The sequence below is a fragment of the Callospermophilus lateralis genome, unplaced genomic scaffold (assembly GCF_048772815.1).
Source record: "Callospermophilus lateralis isolate mCalLat2 unplaced genomic scaffold, mCalLat2.hap1 Scaffold_63, whole genome shotgun sequence".
NCBI lineage: Eukaryota > Metazoa > Chordata > Mammalia > Rodentia > Sciuridae > Callospermophilus > Callospermophilus lateralis.
The window spans coordinates 9,290,104-9,310,756 of NW_027514713.1; the positions used below are offsets into that span (position 1 = coordinate 9,290,104).

The following is a 20,653-nucleotide window of genomic DNA, read 5'->3' on the forward strand; positions in this document are numbered from 1 at the left end:
TCTAAGTATTGTATAGGATGTGACTATTGTAGCTGCAGTGTACTTACTAGTTTTCAATGGAATAGAAAAAGTCAGTGTTCTTCACATGCCTATTGCTACATTATACCCCAGCAACCCACCTCTGCCAATGCAACAGACATATCTATAGATCCAGTGATATGTGTCTACAACCCTGAAGCTTAAGAAGAAAATCAGCCAGCTGAAAAGTGGCATCTGTATAAATACTTAATTAAAGACAAGAAAGCAAAAAAAGGATTCAACCTCCCTGAGACTGATCTTACCTGCTACCTCTCCGTTGGTTAATTCATCTGACTCATCTTCTCTATTTTGATCCTCAGATTCAGATTCACATTGTAACCGATTCAACTGTGTGATATAATTAGTCAAAGCCTAGAAAAGAAGCAAAAGGTTGGAAGACTCTCGATTTTAATTCAGAAGATTTCAGGAGAATTCATGAGATGAAACATGTATTTGGAGTATAAACTTACATTAATAGTATCATCTTTGTGATTAAGAGCTACAAGTAAATCTTTCTGGAACTTCTCAAATGATTTGATTTGTTCACTGAGCTCAGCGTGTGATGCACTCCAGTCTTTGACTTCCTGCTGCAACTGAAAAGTCAAAACACATGAATTCCTATGGGTTAGGGAGGGGTTTCTGCACTGGATACATCAGGACTACAAGACTTAGACAAAGAAATAGAGAACCATACTCCTCGGTGGCCTGCCTCAATCGAGGGGGTTGAGACCTTGGTTAAGGAAGAGGGCGGAGTGGCCCCAACTTTGACAGCTGCAGTAAGAACATCAGAGCTTTCAGGAAGTTGACCCTGTTTATTGCATTCCCCAGAAAATTGCTGCCAATTCAAATAATTTACCTCCAGCAAGAATGGCTGGGCACATATGACTGTCTCCTAAATTTAGACTCCTTATCATGTAATCTTCCCTTGGCCGGTGAATCAGTAACTACTCAAAAGAGGATCATAAAATACTTAATTTTCTGGTTTAAAAAGTTTCTTTGAGGCAATGCAAGTTTGTAACTGATTGACATTTTAAGAAAATACACATATACAAGATAAAAATCAGGATGAATAAAGTTTATTACATTTGAACAATCATTTTAATTGACTTTGCACTGAAAAAATACACATTTTGTATAGCTTTCACTGGACAGACTATCAGGAGGTACATCTTCAGGTTTTATGTCCATTTCCTTTTCTTTCAATGTCTGTTCCTCAATTTCCCTTTGGTTTTCATTTTCATTCTGTTTAAGTTTGTGCAACGGCAGAGAGGACAAGACAGAAAGAAAACCTGTCATCTTAAAAACAGCATATCATTCTTCTGTACTGGTATGATGTGAACCAGAAAGTGCTTGAAATAATATTTAACTACAATTTATCAAGAGATCAGCAGTATCAAGAAAAGGATAAAACATTCAAGTGTAGAGATGAAAAATGTTTTAATGGCTTCAAACTAATATACTCTATATAGTGTGGCAATAAGGGTTGTCAATAAAGGTTGCTCCTTGGTAGAACAGTTTCTCCTACAGCAATGCCAGATTCAAATTATCTTAAACAGAAAGCAAGGCATTTTGACTCCACCTACCTTCCATCTAAGTGATCACCAATATGTTAAGCTTAGTAACTATAAAAATACGTCACCTATCAACAATAAAGACAAACAAATCCTACTGCATTGTTGATCTACTGTTCCTAAATGCACCAAAGTCAATACTACCTGTGTTTGCGTACTGCTGCTGCGCAGCTCACAACACAGCTTCTCTCTTCCAGCAAAAGACAGCTGCTTTAGTGCTTCCAACTCTTCTAAAAGCACCCTTTCTCTTTCTGAAACCAGGTTTTTGTTATTTAATGAGGATCTCTAAATAAGAAAAGAGGTCATGGAAGAATATTGATTGCGATAGAGGTAAAAAGCAGATTTCTTTTAACCCCTTGGGACCAAGAGACCTTGGTTCTACCTTATGATTCATATTTCATTATTAGGGATTAAAAGGCACATATGAAGTTCAATGCAAAATTTGCAACTTTAGAAAAAAAGTTATTTAAACTTAAATATTCAGGAATTTGTATAGTTCGAGTAATATTTTCTCTGTCAATTTTTGCATTGAAATTTTAGAAGAATAAATTCACAAAATGCAATGAAGAAAAGCAAAACTGATTTTTCTTAAAGGAGAGAGAGAGAGAGAGAGAGAGAGAGAGAGAGAGAGAGAGAATTTTTTTTTAATATTTATTTTTTAGTTCTCGGCGGACCCAACATCTTTGTATGTGGTGCTGAGGATCGAACCCGGGCCCCACGCATGCCAGGCGAGCGCGCTACCGCCTGAGCCACATCCCCAGCCCCACAAAACTGATTTTTCAAATGCTATATTTTATTCTCAAATATCAATTTCCCTATTATTTTATATTTAAAAAATACACGTTTTAGTTTTCAAAATTAAATTCAATAAATTTGTTTTCATAAGAACTTTCATGCAAATATTTCTTGCTTTTCTGAAATAATTTTGTGAGTATATTTTATATAGCAGTTGATAAGAATATAGCTCCCAAATACCATGAGCTATTTAAATTTAGAAAAGAATATTATATAAATTTGAATTTCTCTAATCAACAAGAGATGTGTCCTCTGAGAGAGTTCTAGAAACAGATTACTTCAGAAGATTTCCATTCATGATTAAAAAGATGGATTAAAGATAGCTAAAGATAAACCTTGGAGATGGTAATTGGTAGACTCACAGAACTACAAATGAACATTGAAAAAGTGAATGACAGCAACTGTATACTCAAGTACCTCAGTATAATATTTCCAAAACTCTCAAAGTGCTTTAGCTATGTATGGTCAATAGAATTTTAAAATTTATATTGTAGTCACATTTCCAGTGCCTGAAAGGCAGTTAAATAAAATGATAATGCACATTATATCAGTTGAGTTAGGTGTGCCTAACAAGGTCTAAAGTTGATCCCAGGAACTTCCTGATGTTAAGTATTTGTAATTTATTTGTATCTAGGAAAAATAATTTTGACTTAAAAAAAAGCCACATAAAAAATACCATTATTTCAATTGAGGAGAAAAGAGACTCTAAAGTTCCATACCTGGGCTAACTGTCTATTAAGTCTCTTAATCTCTTCTTGTAGCTGCTCCATGTGCCACATGTGTGCCTGCCTCAACAGTTCTGTGGCCTGTTGATGTTCTTCATACTGTCGTACAAGTTCTTGCCTCATATCTTCCAACTGTTCTTCGTTTGACATCATTTGTTTAGAAGCATCCATGCTTGATGTCAACATCTTACCATGAATCTTTGATAGGAAAAAACACAAGCAAAAAACTCAATCATAACATATTTTGTGGTAATTAGTCAGCACTGATACTTTAACTGAATATGAAAACAATTCTATTAACAACATAAAGCATCTGAGTTTTAGTTTTATTATTAAACAAAAGCATAAATCACTTTTTTTAAAAAAATTATTTTTTAGTTGTAGATGAACATAATACCTTTTTTCATTTATTTTATGTGGTGCTGAGGATCAAACCTAGTGTCTCACCCATGCAAGGCAAGCACTCTACCACTGAGCCACAACCCCAGCCCATAAATCACTTTTTTTAAAAAAGTATTTTTCTTATTTATAATTCCAAAACAACATGAAGTTAATTTATTACCACCATACATGTTATTTTCCAAAAGGAAACAGCTACTTACAAGATAGTTTAGCTAAAATCTAATTCTAACAGAGAAAAACAAAATACTCAAGATTCTTTATCCACCCCCTCCAACCCCCACCCCATCCACTTTTTTTTCCGCCCATACTAGAGATTGATCCCAGGGCCTCACACATGCTGGGCAAGTGCTCTACCACCAAGCTACATCTCTAGCCCCTTCTCTTAATAAAGTTATAACTCCTTTATATCTCTTGATATTTTATAATGGGGAAATAATATAAACAACAACAACAAATATACACACACACACACCCAAAGTTTATAGGGCCAGGGTTGTGCCTCAGTAGTAGAGCGCTTGCCTAGCATGCATGAGGCACTGGGTTCAATCCTGGGAACCACATAAAAATAAACAAAATAAAGGTATTATGTCCATATACAACTAGAAAAATATTTTTAAAAATTAAGTTCACAAAATATAAGGAATTTTGCCTATTTAATTTTTATTCATTGGTCATCACCGTATTATAGAAAACTGCTTATTCAAAGAAAAATTATAATAAATTTTATTTGGAAATAAATGCTTTACATTTATGAGTTTCTCACACTCATGACAAGTCAATAGGTTCTATGAATACTTCAATCCCTTAAGATACTAATTAAAATCATTCTGCCTTGAACAGCTATAGCTAAATTAGTTTTCATAAACATTTCACAAGTTTTGCATTACATAAAAAGCTGACAGTTTTATTTGAATACTCCTCTGAACAAGATATATCTATCGTGAACACATAAAATAAATTTGAAATTCAGATAATTTTAAAAGAAATAGAATTTATTGTTTTCTAATAAAGGCTGCAATTCGTTGGGGTAACAGATCCTCAACTAACAAGAAAAAAGAATTAGTATAGAGATAATAAGATACTTTGAATTGTCTTCTTGAATTCGTAGCAATTTCCTTTTATGTTCTTACATTTAATTGAGAAAATCATTTGGCCACAGGTATTACCTAGTTATAATATAATTAATCTTCAATTAGTTTAAATAAAACTAACACAGGTATAATTTACAATGAGAACTTAACATGTACTATGTCCATAAGACAACCAAGAATACTATGACCTGATTTATTTTATACTTCACACCAATATTGTTTCACTTAATCAAATACCTTATAATTAATAAAATACATTAAAGTCAAGACTGGACTTCATACTTTCATTCTCTATTAATCAGCATTATTGCTACTGTTTTAAACTGAAGATATTATTATAAGTTTTTCTTTTTTATATTCAAAGAAGCATACTTACAGATTCGCTAACTATAAATGTTTTGTCTTTGGAGAACATTTCTTCTGAAATAGTTAGTTGGTGGACCTCTGATTCTGTTATATCATCAAGATGATCACTGTTTGGTAATAGAACTTCTCCATCTTCTCCTAACTCTTTACTAAGTGGCTTAAATTCTTCTTTAAATTTCATGTCCAATGCATCAGAGGTCTGAAGATTAATTTGATCCTGAGATAATTTCATTTCATTAAAATAATGTTTTTCATTTTGCTGACAGAAAGTAAGTGCTTGTTTTGATGACATAGTATTTTCTTTTCCCTTTGATAGTCTAGATAGTTCAGTTTGTTGAGCAAATGCAATGCTCATTGACACAATGACCTAAAGAAATCAATCAAACAAACAAAAAAGGATTAGATTTATAAATACCAGCTGGATTTAAAAAGTGGGTCATTACTCAAAATTATATGAATTAGAAAAAAGCCTGGCTTCATAGTTTTAAAAACAAAAATAAATCCTTTGATAAAATGATACAGAGATAGGCTATTTTTCAATAAATTTAACATCAAAGTGTTTTACTGCCTGCCTTTTAAAATAAAACAAGCAAAACTTTTCTAACTATAACATCAATAAATGCTCAGTACAAAAATAAAAAAAAAATAAAAGTCTTTATATTTCTTCCTTCCAAGAAAATTCACTTGGCCATGAGTGATAATGTTCTGTGACAATCCTCCATCAGTATCTGTAGTTATTATCTAACATTACAATAATTTATCAGGGTAATACAACTACTTTTTCTCTTCATAACTTTTCCCTCATTTTTAGAATGCCAAACTCCTTCACAAGGTAACTATTTACAATGTAACACATATATAAAAACTTGTGGCATTCTGAAAAATTGTAATTACTATTCTATATCAAGAAAAAACGTTCTTTTCAATGAAAAGCACCACAAAACATTCTATGAAGCAGCAATTATAGTTGATGCTGTTACACAACTGTTTGATGGACTATATATGAAACTTACAAATAAAAACAAAGTACATACCATCAATAAAATCCATGCTTTTTTTGACAGTTCAAAGATCAAGAAAATCTATAAACCAAGAAAACCTTGCAGATAAACTATAAACTTACCTTAGCTATTTCTTCTTCTAATCTTTCTTGGTATTGTTTTTCCAAAAATTTAACCATGTTTGTTTCTTGTTTCATTCCACATTCCTTAGAAAACTAAATTGAAGGGTGAAATATGACAATTTACACTGATTTTATACCATTAATTTTAAGGATGTAGTCAATATTCCAAAAATATCACTATTTTTGGACACTTTCAAATAAAAATAAATTTCAGTTATCTTTTAACTAAAAACATTTAATCTAATAATTCTACAAAATAATTACACTTAGTATAAACTTAAAGATGCAAAGAGAGAAATATATTTACATATCTGTAATTATTAGCATAAATTCTAGGGTGGGTTAAAGATACTTAAATATAATTAATAAGACATAGGTAAAATGTTAACAAGTGGCTATGTTTGATAATGAAATCATGAGCAAATTTTCTTCTTGGTATTTATTAAAAGAACACAATTTTCCACATACAAATTATTTTTATCAATTAAAAAAATAAATCTTCTTTTAGAAATGTAGATATACAGTCAACATGAAAGTATTTGTTTATTTACCAATTATTTGAATTTCATCCAACAGACATTTAATAAGGGATGAGTGTGGCTCATATCTCTTCTTAATATCCAGAATGAGAATGGGCAATAGTCAGTGATTTTAATTTTTACTAGAATTTAGAATTATTTAGTGAAGATGATGATGCAGTTGGGGGTTGAAAAAAGTTTTGAATAATACAATGTCGAGGACAGGCAGAGAGTGGTTCAGTGGCAAGCACGGTAAAAAAAGCGTTTTTCTATCATTATTTCTGTTGGAAGGTGGCCTGATCCATTATTCCAGCCCTAGCACCTTGGATTTTAGGGAATCCTATACACCATTCTGAAGATACCCTCCGCTTCCATAATGGGAAGAAAAGACTATGTTGGCCATGGTACTGAAGCTGATTTGTTACACAGTTCATAAAGAAATGTTACAAAGAAAAAATTTAAACTGTAACAGGGGAGGAAAATTCTCAAATTTAACTTTCTCTGTGTTTTTCCTATGCTATGAAAAATATTTCTATAGACATTCTGGATCTTTTACATAAGGTATTATCCTCATGATTTATGCTTAATCTTAGCCAAATATTTACTACATAATTACAAAACTGAAGACATAAAATTGATAGTAAGAAAAAGTATCAGTGTACATAACTGTTTAAAAATGAAGATTAAAAATAACATACCTCTATTGCATGATCAATATTCTTTTTTAGACAACTTCCAGGATGTACTACTGATTTCTGTACATCAGATTCTTTAATTACCACTGAATCAACAGAGAAGCTAAATATAAATAAAAAAGTATATAAAAAAAATTAGTGTTGTGTGTTTTATCCAAAGTTTCTACCATGTATAACGTGTACTGAGGCAGTGGGGAGACAAAAATGATAGTTCCCCCAGGGTTACAAGTATTGTAACTTAAAACATTTTTGACTAAGTTTTCCAATTAAAAGTAACAATGAATATTATGTCATTTAATGAATTTCAGTATAAATGTATGATAAAAAATTTATTATGTAAAAAAAATTTTTAATAATTCTTTTAAAAATAACATCTTAGATATGCTTATATAGCAACAGTGTACATAACATACTATATACACTGATACTACACACTACTTATATACCTAAGATATATGATACATATTATTCATATTACATGGATATCTAAATTACACAGACACAAAACATATAATAATATAGAATAGATTATATTGGATTAAATATATTAAAAGAGCCAGGTACAGTGGTGTGTGCTTGCAACTCCAGAAATTTGGGAGGTTGAGGCAGGAGGATCAAAAATTCAGGATGAGCCTTAGCAATTTAGTGAGACTCTCTTTCAAAAAAAAAAAAAAAAAAAAAAAAAAAACGGTTGGAAATGCAGGAAGATGGCTGAATAAAGTATTTGCTTCCCTGACAGATCTGTGGAGTGAACCAAGAAAAGCAAAAAGGTCACTTTTTTCAATAAGATGGGTGAATGGTCCAGAACTAGGAAGGACTTAACTGGAATTTAATACTGGATACTCAAAACAGATCATGGACTCAAGAGATCTTGTATAATAAAATAAGGGGGAAAGATCCCCAGCTCCAGAGCTGTAAAATAGCTGGAAGTACAAACCAGAATAATCCCTATGTGAATGTAGTAAAGCAATAAAGGAACCCCCATTCCTAGGAAAACAGAGGTGTTTTGCGGTATGGAGAGCTTAAGAGCTCAGAGATACTGCTCAAAAAACAACAACAACAACAACAAAAAAATCAGTAAGCTGTGCTGCACAGCATGTGTGTACAGGAGGGAAGCCACCAGCTTTCTTGGCGGCATGCATGGAGGACAGCAGAAAGAACCCTTGTGAAGCAGTGGCTGGGGGGCCTGCAGTTAGATGAGTCAATTATTGGCAGATCGAAGTCTGGCCCCAAAAATGTGCAAGGCAAACCCATGCTGTGTGATAGAGAGTGTTCCAAAGTGACCGGAGAAAATCAAGCATGGAGGGACATTTACACAGGAGAATACTGATCAAGGAAACCCACCTGGCTTTCCCCTCCCCATCCAATCAGCTGCTTGCAGTACTGGCTGGAAGAAAAGTGCCTGACTGTGAATTTGAAAGGACAGGCAAAGAAAGAGATCAAGTTTGGAGACCAAATGATGACCAGGGTTCATGGGGTCTGCAGGCAAAGTTGTGGGCTAAGAACAGATTCCTACATCACATGTGTAGAACCTAAAGGAGATTCCCGAGGTACAGTCTTCCAATGTGGACAGACAATTGCTGAGCCTTGGAGGTGTGATGACTTAAAATCTTCAGACCAATAGGCACGCAGTGAAGAGATTGGAACGTACCTAAGCCTACACCTTGGCTCTAGTAGTTCCGCTTCCAGGACTAACACTCTCACCCTAGCAACTCTAACTACCCTGAGGGTAGAACTAGCATCAAATTCCAGACAACATACCTAACTGCTCAGAAGAGAAGCTGAGAAACTTAAACTGCAATGGAAAAAAGTGTTCAATTTTTCATCCAGATTCCTTTTTTTTCTTCTCTCACATGTCTACCATTTTTGAAACCAAGTATTTTTCATGGATCATTTTATTGAGGACTGGGATATCTGAATAGTACATTACAGTTTTGTTATTATTTTCTTTTAAAAAATTATATATATATATATTCCCCTCTCATTTATCTGTTTCCTTGTATTCTCTTTCTCACTTTTCTCTTGCTAACACCCAACCTCTATTAAGTCCTCCCTTCATTCTTCCTATAATTTTTTAACTTCTATCTTTTCTGATCCTTCCTCATAAACATCACACCCTACATGACTTTTGTTCTCTCTTTGTCCACCAATGGAAACTGTAAACTTTTTTGCAAACTTAATGTTTATATTGTAGACAATAATTGAACACATCATTTCAGTTTAATGGAATAAAACTGTGGATGCCTTAATAGGAGCTATTTGGTTTAAGGCTGTATATTATTTGTATTGGGTGCAGTTATTATTTGTCTCTTCCTTAAAGGCGAGGTACTAGAAATCTTCAGGGACACTATTAATCTACAGGGTAGACACTGTACTGCTTGAAATCCACACTGCTAGAAGGACAGACATAAGAACAACATGAGAAAACAATGGAACAAAGTGGCCCAAACAAACCAAGATGATCCAATAATTAAACCCATAGACAACACAGTAAAAGAAATGTAGAAAAGGAATTTAGAAAGTACATATTAGACTGACCTGGTACATAAAGAATGATATAAGGAATAAAATCAGAGATAAATTTGAGGAGGTAAAAGATCATTGCAGAGGCAGAGATTCTCAGAAAATTACAACAACAACAACAACAACCCCAGAAATCCTCAAAATGAAACAATCAATAAACCAATTAAAAATTCAATGGAAATTACTATCAATAGACTAGACCATTTGGAAGATAGAACCTCAGGCAATGAAGACAAAATATATAATTTTGAAAATAAAGTTGACTACACAGGGAAGATGGTAAGAAACCATGAACAGAACTTCCAAGAATGATGAAATAACAAGAAAAGACCAAAATAAGATTTATCGGGATAGGTGAAGGCATAGAGATACAAACCAAAGGAATGCCCAGTTTTTCAATGAAATAATATGAAAAAATTTCCAAAATCTGAAGAATGAAATGGAAAATCAAATACAAGAGGACCTCAAATGTACAAGATCACAACAGACCCACATCAAGACACATCATTAAAAAAAGGTCAAATATAGAAAATAAGGATTGAATTTTAAAGGCTATGAGAGAAAAAATATCAGATTATATATAGAGGGAAACTAATTAGGATCTCAGGTGATTTTTCAACCCAGACCCTCAAAGCCAGGAGGTCCTGGAATAATATATACCTAGTTCTGAAGAAGATGGATGCCAACCAAGAATTTTATATCTAACAAAATAAAACTTCAGATTTAAAGATGAAATAAAAACCTTCCGTAATAAAAAAAGGTTAAAGAATTCATAACTAGAAAATCTGTGCTATAAAACATTATCAACAAAATATTCCATGAAGATGGAAAAAAAAGTCAAAAAAAATCAACAAAGGGAGGAGCCATACAAAAGGAATAATCAATCAAAGGAGAAATTAATTCAAAGTAAAAAGTAGAAATAACCTAAAATGACTGGGAACACAAATCATATCTCAAAAATAATGTTAATGGTCTAAACTAATAAACCCAAAAGACATATATTGGCAGATTGGATTAAAAAAACAAAACCCAAAAATCTGTTGTCTCCAAAAGACTCACCTCATAAGCAAAGACATCCACACAGTGAAAATGAAAGGACGGGAAAAAACATACCACTCACATGGACTGAGTAAACAAACAGGGGTTTCTATCCCCATGTCAGATAAAGTGTACTTCAAGCCAAAAGTTAATCAGAAGGGACAAAGAAGACATTTCATACTGCTTAAGGGAATTATACATCAACAAGACATAATATGTTAAATATTTATGCCCCAAACATTGGAGCATCTACATATATCAAACAAACCCTGCCTCAATTTCAAGAATTACATAGACCATAATACAATAATACTGAGTGACTTTAACAAACCTTTCTCACTACTGGATAGATCGTCAAACAAAAACTAAACAAAAAAACTATAGAACTTAATAATATAGTCAATAATTTATACTTAACAGACATATAAAGAGTATTATATCCATCAACGAATACATGCTCTTCTCAGCAGCATACAGACTCTTCTCTAAAATATGCCACAAAGCAACAATTATGAAATAAAAAAGAGATTATACCCTGCATTCTATCAGATCATAATGGAATGAAATTAGAAATAATTGATACAATAAAAAATAAAAAACTCCAACACCTAGAGACTAACCAATGGACATAAGAAGAAATCAGGGATGAAATTTTTAAAATACTTACCAGAGATAAATGAGAACTAATAAAACTTGTCAAAATCTCTGGGACACTATTAAGCTAAATTCATGAAAGAATGGAAAGTCAATGAGTAAATGACCTAACATAAGACCTCAAAGCCCTAGAAAAAGAAAAACAAATCAACACCAAAAGCAGTAGAAGACAGGAAATAATTAAAATCAGAGCTGAAATAAATGAAATTGAAATAATCGGAACAATTAAAAAATTAACAAAACAAAAATTTGTGTCTTTGAAAAAATAAATAAAATTGATAAACTCAATCGTGCTAATGAAGACAGAAAACTCAAATCACTAAAATTCATAATCACAAAAAATATTACAACAGATACTGTTGAAATACAGTAGAGAATCAGAAGTTATTTTGAAAATTTATACTCCAATAAAAATGAAAAATTTAAAGACATCAACAAATTTCTAGAGACAAATGAGCTACCCAAAAGGAATTAGGAGGACATACACAATTTAAACAGATCAATTTCAAGCAATAAAATAGAAGAAGGCATCAAAAGCCAACCATTTAAGTAACGCCCAGGATGAAAAAGATTCTTACCCAGTACTACAAGACCTTTGATGAATTAATACCAAGAAGCCTCAAACTATTTCATGAAACAGAAAAGGAGGGAACTCTTCCAAACTCATTCTATGAAGCTAGTATCACCTGATATCAAAATCAAAGACACATCAAGGAAAGATAACTTCAGACCAATATCCCTAATGAACATAGATGCAAAACTTCTGTATACAATTCTGGCAACTCACATATAAAAACATTAAATATATAGTTGTTATGGTTTGGTTGTGAAGTATCCCCCAAAAGTTCACATAAGACAATGCAAGAAGATTCAGAAGAGAAATGACTAACCTAATCAGTGAATTAATCCCCGATATGAATTAAAAGAAGTGGCAGGGTATGGCTTGAGGAGATGGGAATTGGGGGGATGGCTATGGAGTATACATTTTTTATATGGAGAGTGGAGTCTCTATATGGGGTATATATTTTGTATCTGGAGAGTGAAGTCTCTGACTCTGTTTCCTGATCACTATGTGAACTCCTTCCCTCTGTCACACTCTTCTTCCAGATGTTCTGCCTTACCTCAAAGCCCAAGGGATGGAGCTGGCCTTCTATGGACTAAGACATCTAAACACGATGAGCCCTCAAATAACACCATGAGTCCTTTTCCTCTCTTAAAATTGTTCTGGTCAGATCTTTTAGTAACAGAAATAAAAAAGCTGACTAAAACAATAGTGCATCATATTCAAGTGGGATTCAAGGTTGGTTCAACATACAGAAATAAATAAATGTAATTCATCACATCAATAGACTTCAAGGAGAATCATATGATCATTTCAATTGGAGCACAAAAAGCATGACAAAATAAAGCACCCTTTAATGTTTAAAACACTAGAAAAACTAGGGATAGTAGAAACAAATCTCAACACTGTAAAAGCTATACATGCTAAACCCAAGACCAAAATCATTCTAAATGGAGAAAAACTGAAGGCATTCCATCTACGAACTGTAGTAAGACAAGAATACCCTTTTTTTACCACTTTTATTTGATATAATCCTGGAAACTAGCCAGGGCAAGTAGACAGAAGAAAGAAATTAAAGGGATACGAATAGAAAAAGAACTCAAATTATTACTATTTGCCGACAATATGATTCTATATTTAGAAGACCTAAAAAATCCACCAGAAAACTTCTAGAATTAATGAATGAAATTCAGCAAAGTAGTAGGATATAAAATTAACAACTATACATCAAATTCATTCCTATATATCAGTGATAAAGCCACTGAAAAAGAAATTAGGAAAACTACCCCATTCACAATAGTGTAAAAAAATAAAATAGAATATTTGGAATCAATCTAACAAAAGAGGTGAAAGACCTCTACAGTGAAAACTACAGAAAACTAAAGAAAAAAATTGAAGACCTTAGAAGATGGAAATATCTCCCATATTCTTGGATAGGTAGAATTAACATTGTCAAAATGGCCATACTACCAAAAGCATTATATAGATTTAATGCAATTCCTATTAAAATTCCAATGACATTCTTTGTAAAACTAGAAAAAGCAATCATGAAATTCGTTTGGAAAAAAGAGACCCAGAATAGCCAAAGCAATCCTTAGGAAGAAAAGTGAAGCAAGAGGCATCATAATACCAGAACTTAAATTATACTACAGAGCCATAACAGCAACAACAAAAAACAATGGGATGACACTGGCACCAAAACAGACATATAGACCAATGATACAGAATAGAAGACAGAGACAAACCCATATAAATACAGTTATCTCATACTAGACAAAGGTGACAAAAATACTCACTGGAGAAAAGATAGCCTATTCAACAAATGGTGCTGGGAAAACTGAAAATCCACATGAAGCAAAATGAAATTAAACCTCTATCTCTAATCTTGCACAAAACTCAACTCAAAGTGGATCAAGGATTTAGGCACTAGAACAGAGACCATGCATTTAACAGAAGAAAAAGTAGGTCCAAACTCTACCACCTCAGCTTAGGAACTGACCTCCTTAACAAGATTTCTAGAGCACAAGAACTATAAGCAAGAATCAATAAAAAGATTCAAACTAAAATGGTTCTTCACATCAAACAATCAATAACATGAAGAGTGCCTACCGAATGGGAGAAAACCTTTACCACACATACACCTCAGAGCATTAATCCCCAGGATATATAAAAAACTCAAGAAACTTAACAACAGGGGCTGGGGTTGTGGCTCAGTGGTAGAGTGCTTGCCTGGCATGTGTGAGGGACCTAGGGTTTGATTCTCAGCACCACATATAAATAAATTTAAAAAATAAAGTTTCATCAACAACTAAAAAAAAATTAAAAAACAATAAAAACACCAGAAAAACAAACCAATCAATAAATGGGCTAAGGAACTGAACAGACACTTCACAGAAGACATACAATTGATCAACAAATATGTGAAAATACATTCAACATCTCTAGCAATTAGAGAAATGCAAATCAAAACTCCAATGAGATTCTATCTCACTCCAGTTAGAATGGCAACTATCAAGAATACGAGCAACAGGCCTAGGGACATAGCTCACTTGGTAGACTGCTTGCCTCACATGACCAAGGCCCTAGTTCATTACTAAGCACCACAAAAAAAGAAAAAGAAAAAATATGCAACAATAAATGTTGGCAAGCATGTGGGGGTAAAGGTACACTCATACATTGCTGGTGGGACTGCAAATTGATGCAACTACTATAGAAAGCAGCATGGAGATTCATAAGAAAATGTGGAATGGAACCACCATTTGACCCAGTTATCCCACTCCTAGGTTTATACTCAAAGGGCTTTAAATCAGCATAATACAGTGATGCAGCCACATCATGTTTATAGCAGCTAAATTCACAATAGCTAAACTACGGAACCAACCCAGGTGTCCTTCAACAGATGAATGGATAAAGAAAGTGTGATATATATCTTCCCAATGAAGTATTACTCAGCCTTAAAGAAGAATGAAATTATGGCATTTGGTGGCAAATGGATGGACCTGGAGAATATCATGCTAAGCTAAATAAGCCAATCCCAAAGAACCAAAGACTGAATATTTTGTCTGATATGCAGATACTAATTCACAATGGGTTGGCGGGGGTAGGGAAAAATAAACATATTTTGGATTAGACAAAGGGCAATGAGGGGAGGGGAGGGTTATGAGAGAAGAAAGGATAGTAGAATGAATCAGAAATTATTACCCCAGGTACATACATGATTACATCACATATTCTACATCATGCACAACCAAAGAATGAGAAGTTATACTTCATTTATGTATGATATGTCAAAATGCATCCTACTGTCTTAGATAACTAGTTAGAAGAAAAAAAATTGTTAGAACTAAAAAATAATAATTAGTTATTGAAACTACATATATAGAAATAATAGTTCATTAAAATTGATTTGTCTAACATTACCCAACTGGTATGTGGTAGATCTGAACATGAGTTATTTAAAATAAAAACAGTAGTTCTGAAAAAAAAGAAGAGGGATGAGGATGTGGCTTGATGGTAAAGAGCCCCTGAATTCAATCCCTGATACAAAAAAATATTATATATATATATATATATATATATATATATATATATATATATATATATATATATGTGTGTGTGTGCATGTATGTATGTATATATATAAAGATATACCTAAGATATATTACTGAGTTAAAAAAGCTTGTAAATTCTCACTTGCATTAAAAGCCTGTTTTAACATATATGTCTATATAAATAGGAAAATGTCTGAAAGAATACATATCAAAAGTAACAATGATTGCTTATATTGGAAATGAAGAGTGGCAACAGGAAAGAGAAGGTTCTTAACTTACAGTTAGTTTAATTTTAACTTACAATCAGTTTAATTTTAATTTTATCTACCCACATATCTTTTGGTATGTATGTCCGAATTCTGTATTGTTATATAAGCATTCACTACTTTGTAACAATGTTTTCTTAAAATGTCTAATCTTATAACAATAAGGCAAGATTAGTATTTAGAAATCATGTGGATTTAGAATACATCAGTGACTTAAATAGACAACGATAAGCTTAAATTCCTAGGCTGGGGTTGTGGCTCAGTGGTAAAGTACTTGCCTAGTGTGTATGAGGCACTGGGTTCAATTCTTAGCACTGCATGTAAATAAATAAATAAATAAAATAACAACTAATAAAAATGTTTTTTAAAAAGGCTTAAATTCCTTAATTGAAAACAAACAAAATGAAACAATATTTCCTCTAAATTTATATATATTTGGATACATAAATTACACACATACATTATTTATATACACATATACATGCACACAATGATTATAATGTATTCGTACATATAAAACAAATAATTTTAAGAAAAAATGAAGTAGAAAAGTAAGACACAGATTCTTTGGGGATGATTTTAATTTATGTAAGAACATGACATCTAAGTAAAGAACCAAAGGAGATGAGGGTATGGGCATAAAAATACCTGCAGAATAATCATTCTAGGTAGAAGAAAAAGCCAATCAATCCCTAAAGCAGAAGCATACTGATATGTGATATAATTGAGGATCACAGTGGGGATGTATGAGGTTTTTTTTTTAATCTTTTAAAATTGTTTTTAGTTGTCAATGGACCTTTACTTTATTTATTTATATGTGGTGCTGAGAATTAAACCCAGGACCTCACACAAGCCAGGCAAGCGCTTTACCGCTGAGCTCCAACCCCAACCCCATGGGATTATATGGTTTGAGAACAGTAAGTGATAAGAAAGTCAGTAGGAAATGAAAGTCAAAGATGTCATGGTCCTCAGGACTAGTGAGACTGTAAAGAGCAGAAGAGGATTAGAGTAACATGATGTAACTGAAATTATAAAAGCAAAGGTTCTGGCACTTGTGTTGACTATATAGAGAATAGACTGTAAACAGAAGTTGAGTAATCCAGGTGAAACACAAAACAATGGCAGGGACCAGTGGAGCAGTAAGGAGTGGCACAGTTGTGATGTACTTTGAAGGTTAAAAAAAAACCAAGATTTTTTCATAGAATGGCAGAGAGTTATGACAGAAAGGAGTCATGATGGATGAAGATGGCTACAGAAGGAGCAAATTTTAGAAGATCCTGATCCAAGAAAACATACATAGTGGTAATTGAAGATCATTTCTTCTCTCCTCATAGATCAGGGTTCTATTTGGGACATGATGAATTTGAGCATTAGACAATTAAATGGAGTATATTCAAGTCATAGTGGAATGATCATACTTAGACTATTTAAGTACTCACCACATGAACATATCAAAGCCTAGGCATAGAATAAACAAGTAAATGTCTACTACCTGACATATTTTAATTCAGAAAATAGATTAATAATAACATCTTTATAAAAGTATAAGTAAAATTCCTATAATAAAATGTCTTTGGTTTATACCAACATTTATTTCACACATTTCAAATACAGAATTATCTCCTGCTCTTATTTCTTAAAAAATGTTACATCCTATCTCTTTGTTAAAGTTATATTTTATTCTTAAAATAACCATTCCAGATGATACTATCATTGTTACTAAGCTACAAATACTGCTGAATGAAGTTTTAAGTAAATAGATACCTTGGGTCCACCGTGGTCTCACTAATGGCTTGAAGCTTCTCCTGCAGAGAATAAATTTCTGCCCTATGATTTTCTTCAGTTTCTTTCAATTGTTTGCGCAAAAAGCATATGAAGTTTTCTAATTCTTGAATTTGTTCTTCAAGTTGTTTAATTTTTTTGGTATCTTTCAGAGAAGATAACAGGAAGAGAAGACAATACACATTTCAATACAAACTTCTCAGTGAAATAACAATCATTTTATTTCAATGTATAAAAATATTTATTCTTTGAAAAATGTTTTGAGTGAAACTCAGGTTTTAATTTGACTCATTCTGACTGATGAAAACAAGAAAACAGTGTGATTCAAGATCATTTCTCCTATCCTTATGGTATAGTATCTCTAAATTCAACAATTTTATATCTTTAAAACAATTCAGAAACATGAAACAAAAGAAGTGTTGGAAAGGGACCACAGGAGAGTAGTTAACACCTTTCACTTTCCTCTTTTATTTTTATTTCTTAAAAATGCTGATAATTAATCACTAAACTAACTTTTTTGCCAATTAAATGAGCCATTAGTTAACATGCAATTTGGGAAATAGTGGACAGACTACCTCAAGAAGATATCAATTTAAAAAAATATAAACTTAAAATATTACTATATTCAAAGAACCCCTGAAGTGAAAAAGCATGGTATTATCTGATATGCTTGAAATTCTATTCTGTTCACCAAAGCAATTACAATAATAAAACTCATTCCTAAAAGCAAAAGTGAAGGCCTAGAGATACCTTGAACACAAGAAGTCTAGTTAACTGGCCAAATAATCATGAAAGAAAAACATTAACTGTGACTAATTGTTTATGGTTCATTGTATGGTCCCTTAACATTGTTACTTCCCATTATGCCATCTTGGTCTTTTAACTCACTCTCTAGTTTCCCCTGATAACTCATTCTTGTCCTTGACCTCTTGTCCTTGACATTCATGCTGATTATAAATCTTTACCTCATAATTAAATTTTTCTCCCAGGTTTCAGACTTCTATTTTCAACTAACTCCTATATATTTTTTCAAAGTCAATAAGTATTCTATTCTTAACTCAATATATTTAAAACTGAATTATTATTTTTTTCACAAATTGGTTCCTTTCTATGACTAGAACCATACTCTAGTTTCTTAAGCTAGAAACTTGGGTATCATTCTTAATTTCTGCTAACATTAACGACAAACTAGAACCAAACTCTAAGTGTTGAACTTAACTTTCTATCATACTCAATTCAATCTGGCTGGTCTTCCCATCAATAATTTCATCCCTTCCAACTGATCCTAATGGTATCAACTTAAAATAAAAATCTTATTGTTACTCCCACTATTTAAAATCCTGCTGTAGGTCTTATCACCAATAGCATAAAACATAAACATGTTTCATCAGAGTACATAAAACATTTCCTGATCAAGCTCCTTCCAATCTCTCCAGTTTTATCTAGTTAACACAACCTGAACTCCCAGTTCTCCCAAAAGGATGCAATCTTAGATAGAGCTCAATGCTTAAGACTCCATAGCCTTCCCCAAATTTCCAACCCAGTTACTCCTACCCATACCCTCATCCTACTCATCTCCACAGGAAAGACAAAACTCTTTTTTCTCCCTCCATTCTTTACATTTCAGAAATTTTCAGTGTATTTTATATATGCTTTCCCAATGGATTATAATTTCCTATGGGAAAATGACTCAGTAATTTTAGTTTTCTCTAGCACTTGAATGAATATCCAATGTTTACATGAACAAATAAGACTAGGGCTTAGATACACAAGTCACCTTCCCCTGTGAGTTCTAAGAACAGAATTATGAAATGGTGGACTCTAAGTGATGCTTCATGGTAATTATAAGTCAGAAACTATTTACCTGTTTGTGTTTTTACATTCTGTAGTTCTAACTGGTATATTTTCTGAAGCTCCTTGATCTTTTCCTCTTGAGTAGAAATAAGCTCCTCTTTAAGATTGCAAAGAGCTTTATCTTTTTCATTTTCCATATATTCACGAACCTGATCCACGTCAGCTGAATAAACCACTGAAAGGCATATGCACTGAGCTATCATCTGTAGCCTTAAATCATTCTGAAAGTGAATATATATTAGAAAAATTTAAAATAATTTACTATAAAATAATTTGCTTTTTGCATATACTAAAACAAGAGGAGAAATAATTTATAGTTTAAAACTTCATAAGAGAACCAATGACATTTTTTCTTCATTCTTCATTCAATTATACTTAGCTACTTCTTTTTTCAAGGAGAGTAGTATCATTACCTCAATTTTAGAGCAAATTCTGATATTTGGTATAGCTTATGATTTGTCCATATTGGAGAGTCTTTATTCTGACTGTCTGGGAATGCTCCCTACAGGAACAAGTTGTCTCTGCAGGAAACAGCCTAGAGCCTCAACATTTTAGGATATTTAAAGGCGAAAACCACATCCAGATTGACTTGGCAACCAGCAAGCAAGCAAGCAAGAAGTAGTACAGAAGCTGAATAAAGCCATTAGCGAAACAATGCAATGTCTTCATCAAATTTTCATTTCATTCATTTCTCCTGGGATTTTTTCATAATCATAATCAAAAGAGAAATGGATCAAAGTGACCCTAGTTGAATACACATTAAAGAATGGCTACTAACATCTAATCAATTATTCCCCACAAAGGTACACTGCCCAAGGAAAGTGGGAACCAAAGAGAACAATTTTACATTGTGCAAGAATTGCTTTTCTGTATTGCAAGTAGGCTATGCTAGGCAATTAGTAATGTGGTACAGTGATGGGACTTTCCTATGGGAGAAGCTTTTCTTACGTAATATGGAGTCTCAGGGTAAAATGAAGTCTGTTTGGTCATTGCTTATATAGCCTGGCCTATAACATTCCCCACTGGTTTTATGGAACTAATCAAATCATTAATTAATCATCATTGGTTTACAGCTACTGTAGTGAGTATGGAGGACCATCAGTTTTACAGAATGTATTT

General features: G+C 32.7%; 1 protein-coding gene across 1 annotated transcript in view; it reads right to left on the bottom strand.

Moving 5' to 3' along the window:
- Nucleotides 1-20,653, bottom strand: part of LOC143389702 (A-kinase anchor protein 9-like) — a 72,690-nt gene that overhangs the window by 11,944 nt on the left and 40,093 nt on the right. The window contains exons 9-16 of the mRNA XM_076842577.1: nt 19,545-19,755; nt 17,663-17,825; nt 7,308-7,407; nt 6,092-6,184; nt 4,979-5,335; nt 3,104-3,307; nt 489-611; nt 282-390 (exon numbers count right to left, since the gene is read on the bottom strand). Coding sequence (XP_076698692.1) covers nt 282-390; nt 489-611; nt 3,104-3,307; nt 4,979-5,335; nt 6,092-6,184; nt 7,308-7,407; nt 17,663-17,825; nt 19,545-19,755 — 1,360 coding nt within the window. The remainder of the gene's footprint in view (nt 1-281; nt 391-488; nt 612-3,103; nt 3,308-4,978; nt 5,336-6,091; nt 6,185-7,307; nt 7,408-17,662; nt 17,826-19,544; nt 19,756-20,653) is intronic.